This window comes from Phyllostomus discolor, chromosome 1 (assembly GCF_004126475.2).
Source record: "Phyllostomus discolor isolate MPI-MPIP mPhyDis1 chromosome 1, mPhyDis1.pri.v3, whole genome shotgun sequence".
Taxonomy (NCBI): Eukaryota; Metazoa; Chordata; class Mammalia; order Chiroptera; family Phyllostomidae; genus Phyllostomus; species Phyllostomus discolor.
In genome coordinates, this window is record NC_040903.2 from 23471256 (window position 1) to 23493897 (window position 22642).

The following is a 22642-nucleotide window of genomic DNA, read 5'->3' on the forward strand; positions in this document are numbered from 1 at the left end:
AACTACTGTTCTTTGAGCCTAATCACTGAAACCCACTCCTTTATCTGCTCCTGCACGCTACACCCTGGTACCTTCCAAAGGGTTGCACCCTAAAACTACTTAACATTAGTCAGTTCAAGTTCCTGTTCCACTTAGTTCTCCAAACAAGGGATTATTTCTCTCCAGAGCCTCCGAAAGTTTTCACATTTATTTTATGGCTTGGGTTTTAAAAGATGATTTTTCACGCTCGTTTCACTGCCTCCCCTTTCGCCATCCCCACCTTGCCCACTATCCCCCCTCCCAGGCAAATTCTGCGTGTGCGACACTTGGTAGAAAGAAGGTCATTCTGAGGCTCTTGCCCTTCATTTTATCCTCGCATGTGAGAAGTGTAGACTGACATCCATTCATTTATTCACCCCACAAGTATTCATCTGAGCACCTACTCATTAGAGCTAATCTCAAATTATGTGCAGTCATTCTTCTTAGTTATGCCACAGGATGGAGCTGGTCCAGAGCTCTGTAACCTGAAAAGGCGTTTTGAAATCTTAATTGCCCGCTGGAACCTCCCCCTGGCCCTGCCTAGCATGGGCCGGTGTGGCACTGCCCCGGCTCACACCCTCCGTCCCAGGGAGGGACCCTAGCGTGGGACGGTTTTCCTTCGCAGCACAGGCTGCAGCCGGGCTGCAGCACAGGCCGAAGCAGAACAGAAAGAGCCCTGGTCAGCAGGCAGACGCCCTTTTGCTCTTGGCTGCAGCTCCAACCAGCTCTGCGAATCGGGGCACGTCGCGTCACCTCTGTTCCTTCATTTCCTCATTTCTAAAACGGGGATGAGGACCTGACCCTTCCACCTTTGTGCAGTTATTATGTGATTTCCGTATTTATTTGAGTCAAGCTGCCAATTTTTCTCAGCAGTTTTATGGACCAGTTGCAGGTGTGTTGGCTAGGAAGAATCATGGCCTAATTTGGGGCCTTCAGAATGTCTTTTGATCTTGTGTCCAAGCATGCACTCCGAGAGAGAGGGTAGGCATCAGGGGCCGGCCAGGAGGGGCTGAAATCGCAGCTACTGTAAATACAGAGTCCCCAGTTCCGCAGGATGCTCACAGAAACTGCTGTCCCACTATGGCTGTTTGTGGTGTGATGGTGTCCTCTGCCCCTGGGGGGGGGGGGGAGGGGCAGTAGAGTGGGGTGCCGAGTCCACCAGCCTTGAAGTCGGACTACTTTGAGTTCAAATCGCCGCTCTAGAATTCAGCAGCTGTGTGATCTTGGGCAGATCACTTTGCCTCTCTGTTCTAGTGTTGTCATCAGTAAAATGGGAAGGTAGTACCGACTTCATGGGCTTTAAATGACACTGTCCACGTAAAGAACAGCACCTAGAGATTGGCAGTCATAAAGGTTGTAAGGAGCAACAGGAATCTCCTGGCTTTCCTTGGTCAAGGGGAGTACCCTTTAAAAAATAAACAACTACTGTTCTTTTTGTTAAGCATACCTTCCCTCCCTCCTTGTGCAGTTGCTGGTTCTCTCTCTCTGTCTCTCCCTCTCTTCTATTTTAGGCTATAAAACAGGGTAGAGACCTTTAGAAGGTCTTCCTGGATGGGTAATAAAAAATTCTTTGAGGATGACACTGATAAAGTCTCTGGAGGACCCCTAACAGGCAAGGTTAAGGTTAGGGGCAACCTAACCTTTTGTTTTTTTTTTTTAAGAGGAGTTTAGTTGTCCTTCAGGGTTAGGTCCCCTTTACCTCCATTAATTACTTAAGGAAGATTTCAAGTGCATTCAAAGGGAAGGGGAAATGACTGTGAAACTCCTGCCATGGACTAAGTTCTCTTATATTAGCTGCTTCTGCCTGACCCAAAAAATGTCATTTAGTGAACAAGCCAGATCTCCTTTAGGGAGTGGGGAGGGGGAATAATGCACTCCTGTCCCTTAGGTGCTCAGGTGCTAGGCTGAGACAAACCTTTGGCAAGTTGAAAGGCCCAGCCTATCTAGGTAAGGAGGCCGCCTCAGAACTAGCAGGGCGCAATCAGCCTGCTGCACAAGAGTGGGGAGGGCCTTGAGCTGGTCTTTGAAGAATTAGGAGGATTTAGATAAGCCGGAAGGGGAGGGGGCATTCCTTGCTGGTTGCCCAGCATCGGGGCCAAAAATGAACAAAGGCGTTGGGGGTGGGGGGCAGGGCACCTAGCATGAAGGGCGCTTGTTGGAGCAGGGGGCAGCTGGTTAGGAGCGGGGTGCCCGAAGCCCTGGGGATCCCGTTGGAGGGAGGGAGGTTTGTGAGCTTAGGCAAGGCTGGGTGAGAAGAGAGGGCTTAGAGAAATATAGATGGCGAGGGGACCAGGATGGACTGGAGGGGCCTAGGGCTTGGGGTGGGGCGGCCAGAGGAGGAACGCCCAGCAACGGAGTGGTGACGCACTGAGGGGACCTGGCCCTCAATGGCAAGAGCAGAAATGGAAAGAAAAGTTGGGCAAGGAGGCTTAAAAGGTTTCCAAGCTGAGTGACCAGAAAATAAGGCAAATGGGAGGTGGGGGGCAGCCTGGCAGGCAGCCCTTCTGAGGCAGGAGCGAGGAGGAGGATTTGGATCTGGGACATGTTGAATTAATTCTCATACAGAGCAGTGGTTCAAGTGCATTTCTGTTTCCTTTTTGTTTGGTTTTGAAGGGAGAGGGCAGTGTTAGCTCATGGTTCACATCTAAAGGGTCTGGGGTGCTATGAGATAAACTTTTAATGGAGAATCCTCAGGAGTCCAGTGAATTCACCGCCACCCTGGCGATTCTTGCTGGTTATTTTTAAGGTTCCAGCCATCGCTGCTGAGGCCAGAGTTTCCAGGAACTGGCTGCTGACTGGAGCCAACTGGTCCCTCCCAGCCTCCCACTCCCTCCAGGGTGGAGCCCCATGGGTGGAGGCCCCTCAGGGTGGGGTGGGGTGGGTCTCCAGTGATAGGGCACCAGTGGAGAGGCGGCCTGGCCTCACACAGCCCTTCTGGATTTGATTATATAACACTCCACAGAAGGGAACTGCAAGGGCTTAGGCAGGCCTTGTGAGATGTGTGCACAGCAGGATTATGCATCGTGGGGATTTCTCAGCTGATCTTGGGTTGCTTGCCCTTAAAACTGAAATACACAATTTTCAACCTAAAGAAGGAAAACAAGTGTGTAACTTAACTTAGTAGGGAAAATGATGACAGTTTGCTAAAAATTTCTTTTAAGAAAAGTATGGAATGTCACTAACCAGGTGGCTATGAACTTGAGAGTTTACCTTCTGGGTATGGGTTGGGTTTTCCCACCCCCACCCCCACCCCTGCTTTGCTGGGCCTCCTGCAAAAGCGTAGGGATTCTGCTGGGTTGTTACCTTTGCACCTGTCCTTATTTACATGCAAAATCAATTGCTTCACTTGGTCTTTCCGAAGTACAGGGTGTGGGCAGAATCTTATCTGAAGCCATGTCCTGTTTGGACAAGTTGGACTCGCCTTGGCAATTCTCCATAGGGTGGAGCAGATGGGTGGAGGCAGGAAAGTAAAATTGGGTGGCTTGCTAGCCGGGAGAGGAGAGAGGGCGGATTGTTTGCTCACTGGATCATTATATTTAATCTGAAACTAAATAATTAACTTCTTTCCCATTTACAAAACGTTTTAATACAAAATAACTAATTTATGAGGGTCAAAGACTTAGAAATACCCCATGGATTTTTTTTTCTTTCGAACCGACTAGAGAAGACCGAAGGGATACGAAAACGGGACGCAGTTTCCAGGTAGGTGCCAGCAGCATTCGGCTGCTCTGGGAAGAGCCTCCGACTTCAAATGCCTGCTTCCATCTGTTGCCTGGCCCCTTGTATTTCTGGCCAGGGCAACTGCCATTAAACATTCAGCTCCTCGGGAGCCTGAGGAGTTTGGGTACAGAAGTGAAGAAAGAAAAGTTTCTTTGGAAAGGAAGTTCAGCTACAGGGATGTTGCCTGCCTGCCCTGGTCCTCTTCCTGGCCAAGAATTACACACACACACACACACACACATCAGGTTGGGGTTTGTTTGTTTTTTTTTCTTTCTCTCTTTCTTTCTTTCTTTTTTTTTTTTTTCTTTTTCCCTGAAGTTCTTTTGGGAGTCAAGAGTGGGGGGAGGTAGCATGCTTCCTCCTTTAACATCCAAACACTTGGGAAAGTAAAACGCTGGGAGGCAGGGGAGGGAGCACTTGCAGGTGGTGTATGTTCGTTCGGTCCTGCTGTTTTCCACCTTACACCTGGCTGAGGTCAGCTAGGAGACAGGTTTGCTTTGAGGGAGGCAGGTAATTTGGAGCCTTAGGGTCAGGTCAGGCTGGATAACACAGGAACCCTTTGAGGCTATAAGTAAAGAAATAAAGATCTGGAGGAAAAGGCAAAGTAGTTGAGTGGTGAGAAGGTCCGAAGCAAATCGTGCCGTGTTACCGGGAAACTTTGCTTCAGACACACATGCTCTTCACATCCATGTTCTCCCTGCCCCCACCCCTGCAAAGGAAGGGGCAGCCATTTATAAAGTTGTTTTTATAGTAAACATGTTCCAGCTTAAAAACAAGCCACTATCAAAGGAGATTTGGTAAATCACAACCTCCTAACATGAAGGGCCACATGCATTTCCAAGCTCTGGAGCACATCTGTGCTCCCCCGGCGCATGGAGGGACTGGAGGGGATGGTGACAGGCAGCTATGCTACTCTTGAAACTTCGTGTGCATGATTCACTCGCTGGAGCTTTTTTAATACATAATCACGCAGTTTTCCGTCTTGGCAAAAATCTGACCCTTATTTCAACATCTGAAAAGTCAGAAGTATGAGTGGGGAGAGTGTGAAGGGAAATGTGTTTCTTCCTTTTGGAGGAGAATTCAGCTGTCTTGGCCCTTCCCAGCAAAATAACATAGTTGGGAAAGATGACATTTGCTCCAGTTACGGAAAATTATTTTGGCAGTGATGATGTTTCTGTATTTTTGCTTTCAAGCACCTTGATAATTTAGAGGATTTTTAAAACCAGTTTTGCAAACACCCACCCTCTCTGCACGTGCCTTTTTTTTTTTCTCTTTCAAATGCAGTTTTGTTGTCTTGGAATTGCTTAGTTTCGAATATAGGTCTTGCAGGCTACATATAAGTAAGATGTAAATGTGTTTATGATTGGAAAATAGTTGTAAGGAAAAGCAGAACCACATTTGGGGCCTCCTCGTGTCTGTGGTACCCACATAAAATGATTAACAGAATTCCTGAGCCTGCCTAAAACCCACTAGGTTTAAAGACCCTGATGTTGGCAAACTCTTTCACTTGCCAGGGTCCTACTCTCTTAATACCTGTTTTAGCGCGCCACCTACCGGTGGCGCTGAAGATTGCTGTCAGTGTTGTGTAACCTTTTCTACAGCATCTGTAGTTTTTAGCATTCCTTAAAAATGATGGTAACGTCCCCAGAGAACCGAGTTGCTCGTGGAGAACTGAAGCCACTAACTTAAGAGGCCCTGTTTCTTCCATGGCTTCGGTTACTTCACATTTATACGGAAGGTACTGTGGAGACATTGCAGCCTCTTTTTCAGGACCCACAGTCCAAACTAGTGGCAGAAGTGGTCTGTCCAGAGATCAGCACAGCAAGTAGAGAGTATACAGTTTTTTTGGAAGTAAATAGAATCCCAATTTGTGATAATATGTTGATTCTCTTCCTGAATTTGGTTCCTTTCTAGCTTCGCTTCCTTTGCATGTTTTTATTGGAAGTTTGTGTTGCAGAATTCATTTAAAAACTGGCATACATGTGGACAAAACTGCGCCGCCCCCACCTCCTTTCCCGAAGTGCTCTAGTTAACAGATTATTTCGCTGGTCCTGTGTTTTGTTCCTTATCCTGTGATTATCACCAAAAGTATCACTGATCACCTAGGGGCTACCGGGTTGGGAACAACGTGATGTCAGGCGTGTGAATTTGATTCTGTTCCTAGTGATGATTTTTATTGTCCAATTTCCTTAAATTTAGGTAAGACATAACAATTACGGAATGAAAAGCAACTTAAGGTCTTAAAATGATACAAGAAATAGCAGCTTAATGTGTAATTTACTTCTAAATGAATTCAGTGGTCATTAGGGAAATTCATTGAAGGCTTTATGAGCTAAATGGTGACATTAGCATTTGAACCAAAATGAACCTCGGAGCCGGTCGTCTTAATCCCACTGTGCTGCCCTTCCTGGTGGAGAAGGGTGCATGGTGAGGTAAGGAGATGCCAGGAAGCTATCTTGGTGGTACAGTTGTAAAGTGACAAGGCACTAGATGAGATCTGATAGCAGACACAGATAGCTGTTGACTTTTAAACTGACTTTAATCTGAGGAGTGTTTGGTTTTCTTAAGGGTGGAGGTAAGGCTAGGTCTGTTAGCAAAGAGGCAAATCCCTGACTTTGCTCCAGAAGTTGGAACCAACGAATTTAGCGCTCTGTATATGGGGTGCGTATCCAAAAGTTATGTTCATATCTGTTGGTATAAACTATTTAGAGGGCAAAGGAGCTTTTTGTTGTCAGTTTTTTTTTTAATTCTAATTGTATCTTTCTAAAACATTGTGGTTAAAGATTCTAGGAAGTAGATAAAAGAGGTGTCATCTCACTTTCCATGAGAAAAGAGTTGCCTTATGGCAGGGCTGGGATGCAGTTCTTGCTGGGCCCTTTCCTTAAACACCTGAGAGTATGAGTGCTTTTATTTAGAAGGGTTTGCATCACGGTACTGTCAGTGGGGTAGGTGGATCTGTTAGAGTTAATTCCATGTGAAGGCCTTGGGGGAGGGGTGGCCAGCAGGGAGTCCGGGCTGCTGAATTCTCTGACCTCCTTGATACAAGCACATCTCACATCTTTTGTTGAGGGTCCACTCTAGGGCACTGGGCAGCAATTTTTAGAACCATATCCATCTGTACAACTGCTGGGCTGGGAACTGGTTAATAGATCTCAAGGCACAAAAGAGGTTTTCATCCTTCGTTATGAAATCATCCATTTTTCACTGATTGTTGGCGTTTGTCCTTGCTGGAACACAGAAGAGGGTGGCACCGCCGTTGATTTAGCACACTGGCATCAGATTGTGCTCACACATTGCATATAATGCAGCCCGTGATGTAGGAAAATAGGATTTTGGAGTCGGAGCCTTGTGTTAGTTAATGATGATAGTCACATGTTGTCATGAGACCCAGAACTACACGGAGATCTCTTGGTGTGAGCACAAAGTGTGGGCAGAACAAACTACAGGGTTACTGTCATGGAGGTGGCATGGGCTGGGGAGTTCTTGTGCTGAAAAACAGGCAGTAGTCTAGAACCCCCGGGACTTGTACAGCTTTTTCAGGTACAACTCAATCTGGAACCTGTTCACTTTTCCACCCCAACCAAAGTGATCTGTAAAGACCTCACCTAACCAAAACACTGATCACTGAAATCCGATTTGGAGAGTAAGTGCCTGAGGCAGGTTGTTGGAGATGTGAGTGGCAGAGCTGGGCAGGGAGTCCATCCCATGGGAGACGCAGCTGAGTGTCGAGCGGACGGGATATGTTGTCCCGTGAGGAAGCAGTTGGCTTTGTGCAGGCTAGCGCTGGACATGGTCTAGGATTAGAACAGAAGAAAATGCATGGAGAATGTGAGCAGAATAATAGAAGCAGAGAAGAGAAAGAGCAAACAAGACCAAGATGCATCCAGCTAAAGAATGGCTGATTTCCTAATGAGAAATGTGAAAGGATGGGAGTGAAGACAAATACTCCTCATATATAGAAAGCACTCAGAAAACAATAAGAGATGGGGTGGGGGGAGCTAAAGACTCAAATAGGCGTTTCTTAAAACAAGAAATGGAAACAGTAAATAGAGACGAGAATTTTGTTCAGTAATTTAGAATAAAAAGAGCTTGCCATGTTGATACTTAACATATTGGTAAAGTTTTTTTGTTTGTTTTTTAAGTGATAATACACATTGCTGATTGATGGGAAACAGGCCCTATTTTATTGATGGAGATAATTATTTTAAAAGCTTAGACGGATATAAACGAAGATCAATGATGGTTGGTTCTAGGTTTTCTTTTTGCTCTTCTTCCTCCGGCCCCTTGCCCCCCTGCGCCCCCCCCCCACCCCCGATTGTTCTGTGAGGAGAAGTGTTTCGCGTTCATGCACAGCGTGCACTTGTGTTGAGCGGTGCTCCGGTCCGGAGGAAGCTGTGCTACTTGGAAGGAGCTGCACACGCCGTTCCGGGGCTGTTGGGGTTTCTGTGTGTGAGCTAGGAATGCCCGTTGGCTCTCCTCGGGCTGTGACTATGGGGTCTGGTTTTAATTATACAAAATGGTGTCTTTCATAGGTAAGGGAAACAATTCCCAGCCATTCTGGGGGCGGGGGAGAGGAAGGTGTCAGGGAAGGGGGGTGAGGGGACATTATATTTTATTTTTATGAGTTGGCATTTAAAGTAACCTCGGGGTTTTTAGATGGACACCTTGTTTTGTCTTCTAGGCCCAACACCAGAGCACCCTAGAAAGTTCAACTAGAAGAATGCTCATGTTCGACCCGGTCCCTGTCAAGCAAGAGGCCATGGACCCTGTCTCGGTGGTAAGTTTCCCAGAATCGAGCATTTTCTTATCTATTCTAAGCGGTAATAACATGTCATGTGTTGTGTTTTTTCTTAAAGTTACTCATCACTTAACAGGCATTGGACAGGCAAATCTGTCCAAGTTCCCAGTAGTCAGGGAGGGTGATACCTTACCAGCAACTGTGTATCCTTTAGTAAATGGGATCCAGTTTCCGTAAGGCCTGCGCCCCATACCCCTCCGGGTGCGATCAGCACAGAACTTGGGCCACAGGTGCATCTTGTCACCCCAGAAGTAGGTTTGCAAAACTCCTCAGCTACCAGTTTTTTAGTTTGAGCTCTCAGAATTATTGGTGTTGGCCAAAAAAAGAAAAAAAAAACTTGAGCTAGACTGGTGGGGTTTTTTTTTTTTTTTTTTTTTTTAATTAATGTGCACCCAGGGACATGTTTTTAAAAAAAAAAAAATCTGTGCACAGCATCTGTCATGGTTAGGAAGCAATTTCCAAATGTACTTACCAGAAATCTGTGTCAAGAACTTGATGACTGAGAGATTTTTTATTTCACTTAAGATCACCACCCTCATTGTCTAGAACAGTTTTATGTAAAAGTAAATATATTCGGAATAATATGATTTGCTTAAAAAACGATGGCAACAGCTCTGTGGAGCTATGACTGTGGGAGATGGCTGAGGAGAAGCCGGTGAAAGAGAGAACTTGGCGGCGAGGAGTAATCCCACCTCACTTGGAACGGTCTGGGTGGGTGGGGACTGCGTTCGCTGCCTTTTCAACACCTAGTGCTGCGCTGGCCCCTCTGTGAGCCCGGCCCCTCTGGATGCTCTTCAGCCACCAGGAGACGAGTGAGTAGTCCAGGTGTGCACAGAGGTGCCGTGCCAGTGCTGTGGAGGTGAGGCCTGGGTGAGAGAGAGCAGGAGGGCGCGTCCCACTGCGGACGGAACGTTTTAGGCGAGAGGGGATCTGGTTTAGTGCACAGGAAGCAACGGGGCAGCGCTCACTCCATCTTGCTCTTTTCTTCCACGGGCTTGGAAAATACTCACAAGGGGGAAAACTTGGCTGGAGCTGTACATGAGAAGGTTGGTAATGACACGCTTGCAAAATTAGATCATCCTCATGCCTTGGCTGTGGAGGTTCCTGCCAAAAACATTTATACAAGACACGGGGGTCACTCGAAGGCCCTTGGAACTGGGTTGCCATGGATATTACTAAGCCAGTGAAGTGTTTATCGCTGTGTGCAGTGAAAAGTTGTCAGAGTAGCTTTAAGGAAAAAACATTTACATCCCAGCATAATAACCAGGTAACCGCATATCTGAGTAGGATAACTGAGCGACGAGAGTCTTACTGATCAAAAAAGTGAATGGACTTCTGATGCTGTCCGGTGCTGTCGTCGGGTTTGTCAGCCCCTCTCCCCCAACTACGGAGTGATCACGTTGGAGGAAAATTAAGGTTTAAAATTTCTCCATTAATTACATCCTTGAACTATGAATAGGTTTTTGGTGCTGGAGATTATGATTAGTTCTATAAATGATGCAGCACCATCAACGATGCATTTTACTATTCAGTGTACTTTCAGTGCTTTTAATCAAGCATGAAAATAGGAGGGCTCAAGAGCCTAATTTAAAGCTAAAAACGGAGATCCACGTGGCTAAGTTAGAATACAAGGAAATGCACTTAACTAGAAAGAAGGAAGTATTTCATTTGAAGTAACAGTTATGCTTGTAATGCTGTGACTTGCATTAATACATAAACTTAAAATACATAGAATTTTTTTTTGCAATTAATAGTCTTTTTCTCCTTCATGCTTGAATTTTCAACTTCAGTTAATGCTTATAGAAATGTATTAGATTGTTTCACCAAAGGGAGTGCCAGTCCTTACAACAAAGTTTCTTTTTACTTCAGTGAAATCTCAGTTAACTGAGAAATTGGGAAAGTAGGGTGTGATTATTTTCTTAACAAAACTTTAAACATTTTTTTACTTTTAAATTTTCAAATTTCCTTTTTCCTACCTTCATAGGTAGAGTGTATTATAAACCTATTGTAATTTCTCATTTAATTCCTTTTTTCTTTTTAACTCCATCTTTGAGCTGAAGGTTGAAGTCTCTGACTGTTCACGTCCGAGTTCTAAGAGTTCTACACTGACATTAAGTCAGGATTGGATCATTTATAAGAGGATTTTTGTTTTAATTCCACATACGAATAAAAATATCTTACAGCGACTTAACCCTCCCTCCCTACTCCCCTTTCTTAAAATGAGAGCATGGCAGAAGCAGTGTGCCTCTTTGGTGTTTTGCTGTAGTTTAGAGAAAGTGAGGAAAAGTCATTTCTTACCCAAATGTAAGCCCTCAGGCCTTCCTGTGCTTTGAGGAGAAGGGTAAGTCTTTGTGTCGTCTTGTTACGGTTTGCAAGAACAGGGCTGCAGCGTGCACCCTGCCTGCTCAGGTCTGCGGCCAGGTCTGCGCTCCTAACTCTCCCTGCAGTGTCGGCAAAACCACCGGCGGCTCTCTGTGCCTTCGCTTTTATTTTATTTTTTCTTTAATTTGTAAAATTGGAGATTATATTTGTAAACTGTGGATAGCATGTGAACATAAAATGTACATGTAAAGGAATCACTTTTACCCATACATTTTCAAAGACAGTTGAAAATTAAAGAATTTAACTCGGGAAGTGAAAAAGAAAATAACTTATAAAATGTACCCTTTTTTACTCTATTCTTTCTCATTATTTTTAAGATTTTATTTATTTATTTTTAGAGAGCTGGGAAGGGAAGGAGAGAGGGAGAGAAACATCACTATGTGAGAGATTCATCGTCCAGTTGCCTCTCACACGCCCCAACCAGGGACCTGGCCCGCAACCCTGGTGTGTGCCCTGAGTGGGAATCGAACCAGTGACCCTTTGGTTCGCAGGCCGGTGCTCAGTCCACTGAGCCACACCAGCCAGGGCCTTATTCTGTTTTTCTAAAAGATTATTTTTGAGGAAAGTGCATTCCCTTTTTCTTTCTTTTTTTATAATGAAAATTATTATCCAACAACAGACTTCTTACAGACTGAGAAGTGCTTAATCAATAGTTCCTCTGCTCTGTTCCAGCAGGAACTTTTCGTGGCTCTTCTGAGCCTGGTAGAAAGAGAGCTTTCTACTGCTGTTTGCATGGAGGGACACACACGGGCTGTTTCCAGAGCGTTTGTTTACAAATGCACCACGCCTTCCTGCTCCGGGAACCCCGCCCTGGGCACGCAGACTCCTTTGCCTTGCCACCGCCCTGTCACGGATGTTCACTCCCCCCCCCCCCCCCCCGCATTAATGAAGAGTGAAATAGAGACTTCATCCACTTAAACTGTCTTGTAATGGAAAACTCATCAAAAAGTATTCCCAGTAAAATAAGGAAACTGTTGAAATTCTCACTTGATGATAAAGTGACAGCTTTGGAAAATGATGCAGACCAAAAAAGTCTTTTTCAAAAAGTAAACCCAGTGCCACCCCCAGTGCGGGGGTTGGGGGGAGGGCTAGTTGGAGCCTTGTCTTCAGGCTGCTGTGCTCTGGCCCCCAGAGTAAGCAGTACAGAAAGTGTGTGGCAGGGGGTTGGGGGGGGTTGGCATTGGATGTCCAGCAGTGGCCAGGGGTGCTTTTTTGGCTTCATCAACGCTCGCCTCTGGTGTGAATTAGGGGCCAGTGTGACCTTGCTTATTTGCATTGCCCAGATAGATAGAGGAGAGGAATGGTCTGGAACGGAAAAGAAGCAGCTCTTTACCACGGCATACGCACCCCCGGGCACACACCCCGCGCAAACCCTGCATCAGGCCCCACACTGTAGCTAGCCAGATTGTTGCAGGCCGATGGCAGTGGCTGGTGCACGCCACCCAAATAATTAAACATGTCTTATAGACGGTTCTGATAAACACTGCTAGGGAATTGGCTAGTGAAGTTTGTGGAGCCACATTTCTTCACCTTTTGTGAGGCCGTTGGACTGGAGACAGTGAATGCTGTCCTCGGCTTTGTGCCTACCTGTGTCTCCTTGCTCAGAGCCCTGTGGCCTTAGGAACACCGCGTGTCACTCTGGGGTACCCACTCCAGGGCACCACAGTCATGCACTCACTCCAGCAAACTCACAGCAAAACTGCATCGTGCTTAGAGAACTTGGCTTTCTGTGTGGCTCTCCCTTGATGGCTTAAGAAACCTGGGACTGGTGTTAAATTTGCAGTTCTCCCAGGTTCTGAGTCCCTCCTTTCCTTAAACTCACCCACGGACAGAAGAATCCAGCAATGACAGCAATAACAGTGTGTCCTCATTTTGCTTCCTATTCAGCTGCCAATAACTTGGTGTTAAAATCTAGGTCATAGGGAGCTCTTTGAAGAACAGGGCTGAAAATGAGGGAGAACTACATTTTGGCGAGTAGGGACAGCCAATGCTGCTTCTCAGTTCCTGCAGGTGTCGTGTCTAGTACCAGAACTTTTGCACTTTAGAGAATTACATGTAAAACAGGTTAAACCTTAGAACCAGGGGGAGTTCTTCCCCCTGTGTCTAATTACTTCCTTAGACCCTCATTGTACATAATTTGTAATTCGTCCTTTTGGTTAGTGAGCCTTGTGCCTCTTTCAGTATTTAAATGTGAGTATACTTAATGCTGCTGTGTGTTGGGGGCCTTCACATCCTTTGGGGTGCCCCTGTGTGCTGATTCTAGAGGGAGTTAGAAATAGTCTTGTCTTCAATTGATTCTCTGTGCATAACTCAACGCTGTTTTTAAAAACAGCAGTTTATATAGTTTTGTATTTCCCGATTTTGTATCCTTCATGTCCTTGTTTTTGAGCAGTATTCACGGTGAAAAATCTTCCCTCCCCCCTTTAAATTGTATGTAAGTGATTTACCAGATTGTAATACTAAAAATTAGTGGTTTTTATTCTATATTTCTGTCACTGAGAGCTGAGCTGTGCAGAAGGCGGGCTGTGCCCATTGGGCCACTCCCCAGTCGCTCAGAATCCACAGTCTAACGGGATCCCCAGGTGAGCACGTGTGCACGGGGAAGCTGGAGGAGCTCAGATCGGGAGGGTCAGAGCCCACGGAGCCTCTCGTGTGAGAAGCAGGAAGGGAGTCCTAGGGCTGCAGTGTGTGTTTAAGCCCATTACAAAGGTTTCCTCCTCAAATCCAATTTTAATTTTAACCTCACAACCTTCTAGGAGGAATTTTGCCATGTCCTGATGGGACCTGTACTTCTAATATTTAGTTAGTAATTTTTCTTGCCCTTTTTTATAGAACTGCTTTTGTTAACATAATAAACTTATTTTAACAGGAAACATATCCTTACTATTTCTTAGGCATTTAAATAAACGCCTAACTATGTTAGAGCGCTGGGTGTTCACCATGTACCATCCGCAGCAAGGGTGTCAGACTTATTTTCACCGGGGGCCACATCAGCCTCGCGGTTGTCTTCAAAGCGCTGAATGTAAGTTCAACTCCTTAACAGTCAAGGAGTGGTTACATTTATCCAGTCCTAAAATGATTTCGGCCCTTTGAAGGCAACCGCAAGGCTGATGTGGCCGCCAGTGAAAATGAGTTTGACACCCCTGATCTGTAAGTGTCTTCAGTACCCCCAGAGAGAGATGCCCCAGACTCCAGGCCTCACTGTTCTAGGAGACCATGAAGATCATGGTGATACGGATAAAGAAAGAAAGGACAGAAGAATACAATATCTTAATGATGAGAAACTGACCACCAAACAGATGGAGATAAAAGCCCCTGTTCTCGGATTCTCTGATGCTCAGTGGGCCTGGAGTGGAGACCAGGCATCTGAGTAATAGGAGCAGCACAAGTGAGTCTGGTACGCAGCCAGGTGGGGCGGCGCCAAGCAAGGCCCAGGGAGGCAAGGCTGTGCTCCCCGTCGCAATCCCGGTCAAAGCCACTGCTGCCTCACAATCCCTTACAACCCACCATAGTGGCCACTGCAGGGTCCGGGGAGTCTGAGAAATTAACAGCGCATTTATAACGTTTAATTTTTTGTAAGGCCCCATTGGTGGATTTTCTCAGTTGCATCAAGAGCTAGTATTGCCTCAGAACCATAAACATAGGGTGTAAGAGCTGGAAGAGAGGCACAGCGTGTTGCTTATCATTTTGACTGTAAAACATTCCAATGTGAGTAATTTTCTGCAGGAGGACTTGACATGTTATCACTAAAATTTTCCCTAAAATTCCTACATTTCAAGATAAGGGTTTATATTTAACTTCTAAAAGAGCATTCTACAGCAAAGTTTTTTTTTTTAATTTCCGTTAAGGAATAGAGTCATTTTAGTGAATGCTATGGCCAAGGACATTAACCAGAGTATGAAATTATTATGATTGATCTATATTTAAAGCTGGTAGTGAGGGTTAAGATAGCCTTATATTAGAAGAGAGAGGCGTATGTGTAAACAAATTAGATCATTTGTAGAATAGATCTTAGATTTGGGAGGAAACAAATCTTATTTCATCAATCTCTTCCAGTATCGTGGTAGCTTATTTTCCAGCTTCTTTTGATCATTTCTTTTGATGGTTTGGCGGGGGGCTGGCCAGATGTAGGGAAGAGAAAACGGCCTCAAATTTTGTGCAAGTTGTTTTGAGCATCAAGTGGCCTGCTTTGAGTCATATTGTATTCGTTGTTCCTTAGTTCTGTGTCATCCACATATTGGGAAATCAAGTCACCTTCTAAAGCTTGGTTCACACTGAGTAAGACCACAGGCGGGTAGGGTGGCTGACCATCCTGGTTTGCCTGAGGCTGAGGCATGTGTTAGGTTGTGGGGCTTCAGTGCTAAAGCCAAGTCCATCCCGGGCACATCAGGGCTGCCGGACATCCCGGGCCAGGGCCCGTCAGCGGTCAAGCCCACCCAGAGGTGATGCCGTGCAGCCCGGTTTCTTCACACTAACCCGAGTGCATCACGAGAAATGCCCAGTGCCCTGCTGCTGAGTAAAACCCTGAAGCCAGAGAGGGCATCTCCTGCCAGTTAAGAAACCACTTGAGAAAAGCGACAAGGTTACCTGGATTGGCTGGTTCTTGGTGAACCCCCCAAGGCCAACTCTGAGACTTTGGTTTTAGAATCTGGTTTAGAACTTCACCAGGTATCCACCTCAGCCTTCAGATTCCACATGAGTATCGTCTTAGAATTAAATGTGAGATTTTTCATGTGACACGGCTATCACATTAACCTTCGTTCTTAATGTTTATTAGACCAACTCTGTCATAGCGTTTTTTTTGGGTCCAGCATCTATCTGAACCCACACCACTTATTCCAGTCCGTGTAACTAAAAGCGCCTTCTTGTGTATTCTCATCATAATTCATGTTAGAAGCAAATGTACTTATGTGGCCGTTTCCACACTTCTGTTTTTCCTTTCCAATAGTCGTACCCGTCTAATTACATGGAGTCCATAAAGCCCAGCAAGTACGGAGTCATTTACTCCCCGCCATTGCCGGACAAGTTCTTCCAGACCCCGGAGGTCCTGTCGCACGGGATGCAGATGGAGCCGGTGGACCTCACGGTGAACAAGCGGAGCTCACCGCCCTCGGCTGGGAGCTCTCCTTCCTCGCTGAAGTTCCAGTCCTCGCACCGGAGAGCCTCACCCGGGCTGAGCATGCCGTCTCCCAGCCCGCCGATGAAGAAGTACTCCCCGCCTCCCCCGGGCGTGCAGCCCTTCAGCATGCCGCTGTCCATGCCGCCGGTGATGGCCGCTGCCCTGTCCCGGCACGGCATCCGCAGCCCAGGGATACTGCCGGTCATACAGCCGGTCGTGGTGCAGCCCGTCCCCTTCATGTACACCAGTCACCTCCAGCAGCCGCTCATGGTGTCCTTGTCCGAGGAGATGGAAAACTCAAACAGCAGCATGCAAGGTAAATCCCGGCGCTGACCCACCCGCCCTGCCGCTCTCTGCTCAGTGCGGCCAGGGTCTTCCCAGACAGCCCGGCGAGGGCAGAGGCAGCGGAGAGCCGGGGCCCTTCGAAGGAGCACTCCGTGTCCAGTCCGCCTAAGGCATTTCCTTCTGGGTTCTTTTCCCCCTTTAAAGTGTGGGTCCTGGAAGAGCTCCCCAAAATCAGGCTGTCTGTTTAAAGCTGTGAAATGATTACTTTCACAGTATCATTGTCAACTTTGAGATAACAAGATTCTTGACTTTGTATTTTGCTTCATGGAATGCCTACACGGTTCTCGGTGCAAAGAGGCATTTAGTAAATACCTTTATATCGTGCTCATCATTAATGGCTAACAAAAGCACCTTGGTCATTGGCTAGTCGTAGGCAGAAGACTGGGGTTAACAGGAGATAACCAAAAAATCATAGGAAGAACATTTGGGGGCTGATGTCTTTAAAGTCGCGTTTCCTATGCTTACTGGCAAAATAATGGTCCAGAGAAACTCGAATCCCTCCACAGATTCATTGCTGCTGTAATTTTGCCAAAGGCAGACAGTCACACGTTTTATAGGGAGTGTTACAGATAGGATCTGTGCGTTAAGATTTTAAAGGCTGAATTGGTAAATTGTGCGTAACGTGGCTTTTCTGTTTTTATTTTTTAGTACCTGTAATTGAATCGTATGAGAAGCCTATATTACAGAAAAAAATTAAAGTAGAACCTGGGATCGAACCACAGAGGACAGATTATTATCCTGAAGAAATGTCACCCCCTTTAATGAACTCAGTGTCCCCCCCGCAAGCCTTGTTGCAAGAGTAAGTATACTTAGGCCTGCCCGGCATTTGCGTGGCCCCGTGCACCTTGGGACCTGGAATGGAGGAAGCGCAGGCTTCCAGCGTATGACGCATGGAATACATGTGGCAGCCACGGAGCAAGATGAGAGCATCTCTCCAAAAACAATGCTGTTAACACGGACAGCATCATAACAGTGACCTCAAGCCTCCGTGTTTTTGCCAGCTTACAACATACATCATTTTCATCTTGTTTTTTCCCGCCACTCTTCCAGACTGGGCATACATAGTCCTTCCATAATCTTAAAGTGGACCCGTGAGCACACTGGTCTTGGATCCCCGCTGTGCTCTCTACCATGTGTATGACCTTGGGCCAACCATTGAAACTTGCTGCCTCTGTTGCCTCTTAATTTTCATTACTAGTTGCAGTTATTTTTCTTGCTGTAATTGACTTGTGTTATGGTGCTTTCGACATTGGATTCAGCGGCCAGCTTCCTAGTCCTGAGGCAGCAGCTGTGGTCTCCTCGGGTCTCCTCAGGGTCCCTTCTTCCATCATCTGCTCCCCATGTCACCTTTTCTGCAACTTAAGCAAATGATCTGCCTGCACTTGTACTTTATCATCTCCATCCCTTCCCCTTAAACAGTTAATGCTGTAACAGAATGTGAATTCTCTGGTTTCAGAATAGCTATTTTCTGGAAACTCCAAATATTCTAGTTGAATCCACATTCAACCTGAGTAGGTGCCATCATAGTATCTCACATATTAATTGCGCATTGCACCAAACCATAGTCATTTTTTGTAGTTTTCATATACCCCCTGATAGCTGGAGAATGACTTTTCTTATGGCTCCTACTGGGAACCTGGCCCACAACCCAGGCATGTGCCCTGACTGGGAATCAAACTGGCAATTAGGTTCACAGCTGATGCTCAATCCACTGAGCTACACCAGCCAGGGCTACCTGTTATTTATGATGACAGACGTCTCTGGCAAGGTGACTGACAACATGACTTGGTGGACTTGAAATTGTTCCTGCACGGATGATGGAAAAGATGCTATGAAGCCAACTGCTCACATAGGGAGGGACCCATTGACTGAAAGGGGTTACTCCAGCGTCTAGGTTATTATGAACTACAGTGTAAAACATTATAGAAGAGTATTTAAAGGCAATATGCTATGCTCTGAATGCTGGTGAGGAGAAAATATCTTTCTCCTTTCTCATTTTGAGTAATGTTCTTTTGATGATCTCAAGCTGGATAGCTTTTAATGATTAATGAGCAATATGCTTAGTCTAATGCTGTGACCTAAGAATGCATTTTGCTTCTCAAAAAAATTCGACAGATTAGCCACAACTGGGACATATACTCTTCAAGAAATTTTCTCACAGATGCGATTAAGTAATGTCTTGGTGTGCGGCCAGTCGCAGCCCACATAGGAAGCCAGCTAGCCAGGAAGGGATCGCTTGAAACCAACCACCCAATACCGTTGTGAGAATGCAGTCCCAGTATTTGCCTTAGGAAACCCTTCCTTTAGAAGCGGACTTTAAAATACAGCTTTGAAATCCATTTGCTTGATCATAGGGCTACTGCTCTGGAATGATTTGTAAAGGCACTCAAATGTATATCGAATTCCTTTTGCTGTATGTATGTATGCCTGTGTGAAAATATCACAGAACGCTTAAGGATCGGATTTCCCTATTTACTTGTGTATGTGAATGGTAGCAAACTTGAGCGGTCAGCTTAGCTCAAAACGATGACCAGGTCTCTGATATTTAACAGCTGTTCTAACTTTTTGGTTGTGATGATCCCAGACAACCTCTTTAAAAATGAGCAGTTGAGGAGACTGGGAAGGGTGCGATCCCGAGGTCCTGATCTCTAGCCTCGGCTGTACTAACATCTGGCTCTTTAGAGATGGGGGCGCTAAGCACCCTCAGCATGAGGCTGCCCTTCGAGGTAGATGTTAGCTGGTATAGAGATTTCCTGATACGGTGTTGGGATGTCCCCAGAAAACTCCTCATGAAATTAAACAATGTAGGGGCAAAATTAGCAAATAAAGTTCTGAACCTCAACTTATGAACAGCTACCATTGAGAAAGATGTACATCTGGAACAGATCCTGTTCTTAAATGCTTTGTGTACGCGACCATCACCTTCCAGATCATACCGTCAGTCCCGTTTCCCAGAGAGGATAAACCCCTTGCCCAGGCTCACAGAGACTGTCAGCCTCAGAGCTGGGGTTTAAAGCTGGAGCACATATAAGAACTTTACCTGTCTGTAAACCTCTCACGTCTTATTTTCTTCACTGTTTGTACGTTTATAAAGTGTAAGTTCTTGTCTTTCCTCCACCTCACTAGTTCGTGTTTACTTTCCATGGATCCAAACTTGGCCGTCTTATTTTCCTGCATCGCCCCCCTAAGTATCAGGGTAGGAAGGTAAAGTGAGATTCAAAACCGACAGTTTTCTTTGGTAATAAAAGTGAGAAATAAGTATGGTCATTTAAATACACCTTTTATTCTCTTTTTAGTCACTTCCTAGCATGTCTAAACATGTACTGATACAGGATATGTGATTATCTTTTCACCAAGATAAAAAACCAACTTTTATGTCAGAGACTCCTTTTTGATTTATCTCAAGTTTGGGTGTTTACCCTCATTAAATTCTTTTTCTTTTTTCCTTCTCATCCATCTTTGTTCTCCCAATCATATAGTTGTCTAAACATTCTATATGTTATCTGTAACACCTTAAGAACTTTAGGTTCAAATTGTTTTTTTAAAGAAGTCTTCTGTTACAGTTGGAGGCCAACTACATAAGCTTGTGATGTATCGAGTAATTAGTCGTTAGGAAAGCAAGGGAATGGATTAGAATGAATGAATGAATGAGAACTTTTAATTACTTAACATGAATTAGCAGAGGAAGTCCGAGAAACCTACAGACCCTTCCCAGGCTGTCCCCATCTGCCTTTACTCCCCAACCACCTTTCTGAAAGAGAGAGAAAGTCCCTAGGACTGAGGTTTTACCCATTTGGGTTTGTGCAGCTGCAGGCAGGTGAGACCGGGTGAGAGCCGTCGAACGGATGTTGGGGTCCCCAAGGGAGTTCCTGCACCACAGTGTCTAGGGCACAGCCTCCTCTCCTCACCTGACTGCTGGCCCTGACCCTCTGGCAGGAAGGATGGTAACAGGAAAGGGTTGAATTGTGAAAGCAGCAGGGCCAGTTTGCTTGCTTGCTTGCTTGGCTTTTGGAAGAGCCAGCATTTGAAAATCAAATGTGAACTGTCAATTTTTAGAAGACTCCCACTGAAGGCCAGTTATGGGAAGCATAAAATGTAGGGACCTCCCATCGTGTGTGTGCCTGGCACGCAGGAACTTGACCTTTCCCTAAGGAACAGTAAATGAAAAGAGGACGGCCCGTGAACCATAGTGGAGTGTCCGGCGTCACCTAGAGCCGCAGAATTCTGTCTGTAGGCAGCTGTCGAGTCAGAGACTGCTAGCGCCTGGCACCTCCCTGCAGCGTAGCACCTAACCCTTCTCACTGTCGTTACTTATCTACATGTCTGTCTCCCCCTAGAGTGTGAGCTCCTCGAGGGCAGGAACCCTGTTTTTATTCATCTTTGTGTCCCGGTGCCAAGCCCAGTGCCTGGCTTATGGTAGGTGCTCGCTCAATGTTTGTTGAATGAATATAGCAGTGCTTCTTGGGCTGATCAGCTAATTTCTTTTTCGTTTATTTTATTGGGTTTTCTGTTTGTTTGTTTTTTGCCCAGCGTTGTTAATGCTTTTGGTAGACCGCAGAAAAGGAAGTGCCTTGCTTTCACTCAACGTTGTGCATTTGACATTGGCTTTCGCAGGAATCACCCTTCAGTCATAGTGCAGCCTGGGAAGAGACCTATACCTGTGGAGTCTCCGGACACCCAGAGGAAGCGGAGGATACACAGATGTGACTATGACGGATGCAACAAAGTGTACACTAAAAGCTCTCACTTGAAAGCACACAGAAGAACACATACAGGTATCAGAAATAGAAGACTCACTTTCTCCTTAAGAATTAGAATAAAATGTTAAGTCAAACTTTCTAACTTTCAGGGATTGTTATGATGAAATTTTTTTTTGGTATCTGCAAGTTACTGTAGTCATTTACAGATGGTCTGTCATGAAAAATGAAGTTTTTGATAATGACTGACTTCTGTGATCAGTAGAATAGATTCAAGGCCATGTGTGGCAAAGCCCATCATTGGCAGTTCTGTGCTCGGCAGTGAAGGGGAGAGAGAGGGATGGAACTTCCACGGGAACAGGGGGAGTGCTCGTAACCGTGGGCCTGTTTCATCAGGACGTGGTCTGCATGTGGGCTCCCATCTAGTAAATGTACGGGGTCTGTCCAGATCCTGTACGTTTGTATCTGGCAATGTAATATGGAAAATAGAGACATTTATTGAAGAAGATACAAGATACATTGTACATAGGACAATGATGCCTCAGTCCCCTTCAAAGTAGGCACCTTGGGACCTCACACAGTTCTCCCAGTCATCATCAGCTGCCCCATCATATTTTCCTGAATCTCATCGACGTTCTGAAATCTCTTCCCTTTCAAACATGATTTTAGTTTTGGGAAAAGTCAGAAGTTACAGGGCGCCAAATCTCGGCTGTAGTGGGGCCGAGTCACCTGGGTGATTTGATGTTTCACCAAAAAACTGCCTAAGATGTGATGAATGAGCAGGCATGTTTTTTCTATGAAACTGCCGATCGCCAGTTGCCCATAGCCACGGCCTTCTGGATCATCCAAATAGTTTTCACAGAGGATTGTTGAAGTTTAACTCAAATTTTGATGCAGATTTGTTGCTCTACTCAGTCATTTTGAATGTAACAGCCTCACAGCACACGTGCTCACTCAGTGGCATATATCACCCCCACTGACTAGCACAGTGAAGTCCTCATTGTTCCCACAGGTGCATTCCAGTCCACTCTCCTTGGCTGCCAGGTTACGTGGATGTCATACAAACCATCCTTGTCATGTTAACAGTGGCTGGCCTTTTTCTGGACAGACCTCATATATTATCAAATTCACAATAGCAAAAATCAGTTCTTTATGCAGAATAAATGCATCAGTTCATAGGAATGAAATCTGGGTCAATCCTCTCTTCTGAAACTGAGGAAACTCCGATGCAACTGCCACCATAGTTTGGAATATTTTCCATCTTTGACCCATCTTGAATACAGATCTTACTTACGAAATTCTTGCATAGGTGGAGAAAATGTAAAAGTTGTTTTGTGGGCCCTTAAACAGTTTGTAGCAAGACATCTAAAGGGATTTGTATAAAATTGTTTTAGACAATCTGATCAGCTGCACTGAGTATTGGTGATTAATGTTTACTGTATGCCTCATCTGACCTGAGCCTCAAACTCGTCAATGTGAAATTCTAGTGTGATAAGAATTTGTCTTCATGTGTATTGTTCTTCGCTCAGAATGTAGATTTTTAATTCGTACACGTCATTCTTA

At 45.6% G+C, this 22642-nt stretch overlaps 1 protein-coding gene and 1 long non-coding RNA gene across 4 annotated transcripts in view; one reads left to right on the forward strand and one right to left on the reverse strand.

Moving 5' to 3' along the window:
- Positions 1–22642, forward strand: part of KLF3 (Kruppel like factor 3) — a 33657-nt gene that overhangs the window by 6109 nt on the left and 4906 nt on the right. For 2 of the 3 annotated variants that reach the window (XM_028505786.2, XM_036019751.1), the window contains exons 2-5: positions 8420–8515; positions 15867–16353; positions 17031–17181; positions 20997–21157. In XM_028505786.2, the coding sequence (XP_028361587.1) occupies positions 8459–8515; positions 15867–16353; positions 17031–17181; positions 20997–21157 (856 nt within the window). In that variant the 5' untranslated portion in view covers positions 8420–8458. Of the gene's footprint in view, positions 1–3043; positions 3721–8419; positions 8516–15866; positions 16354–17030; positions 17182–20996; positions 21158–22642 lie in introns of those variants that run through there. The other variant, XM_036019746.1, reaches the window with a different exon arrangement.
- On the reverse strand, positions 537–21626 carry LOC118499209. The gene is made up of 3 exons (XR_004901734.1): positions 21433–21626; positions 10742–10745; positions 537–548 (listed from the first exon to the last, which is right to left on the reverse strand). It is a non-coding gene; the product is annotated as an uncharacterized LOC118499209 (long non-coding RNA).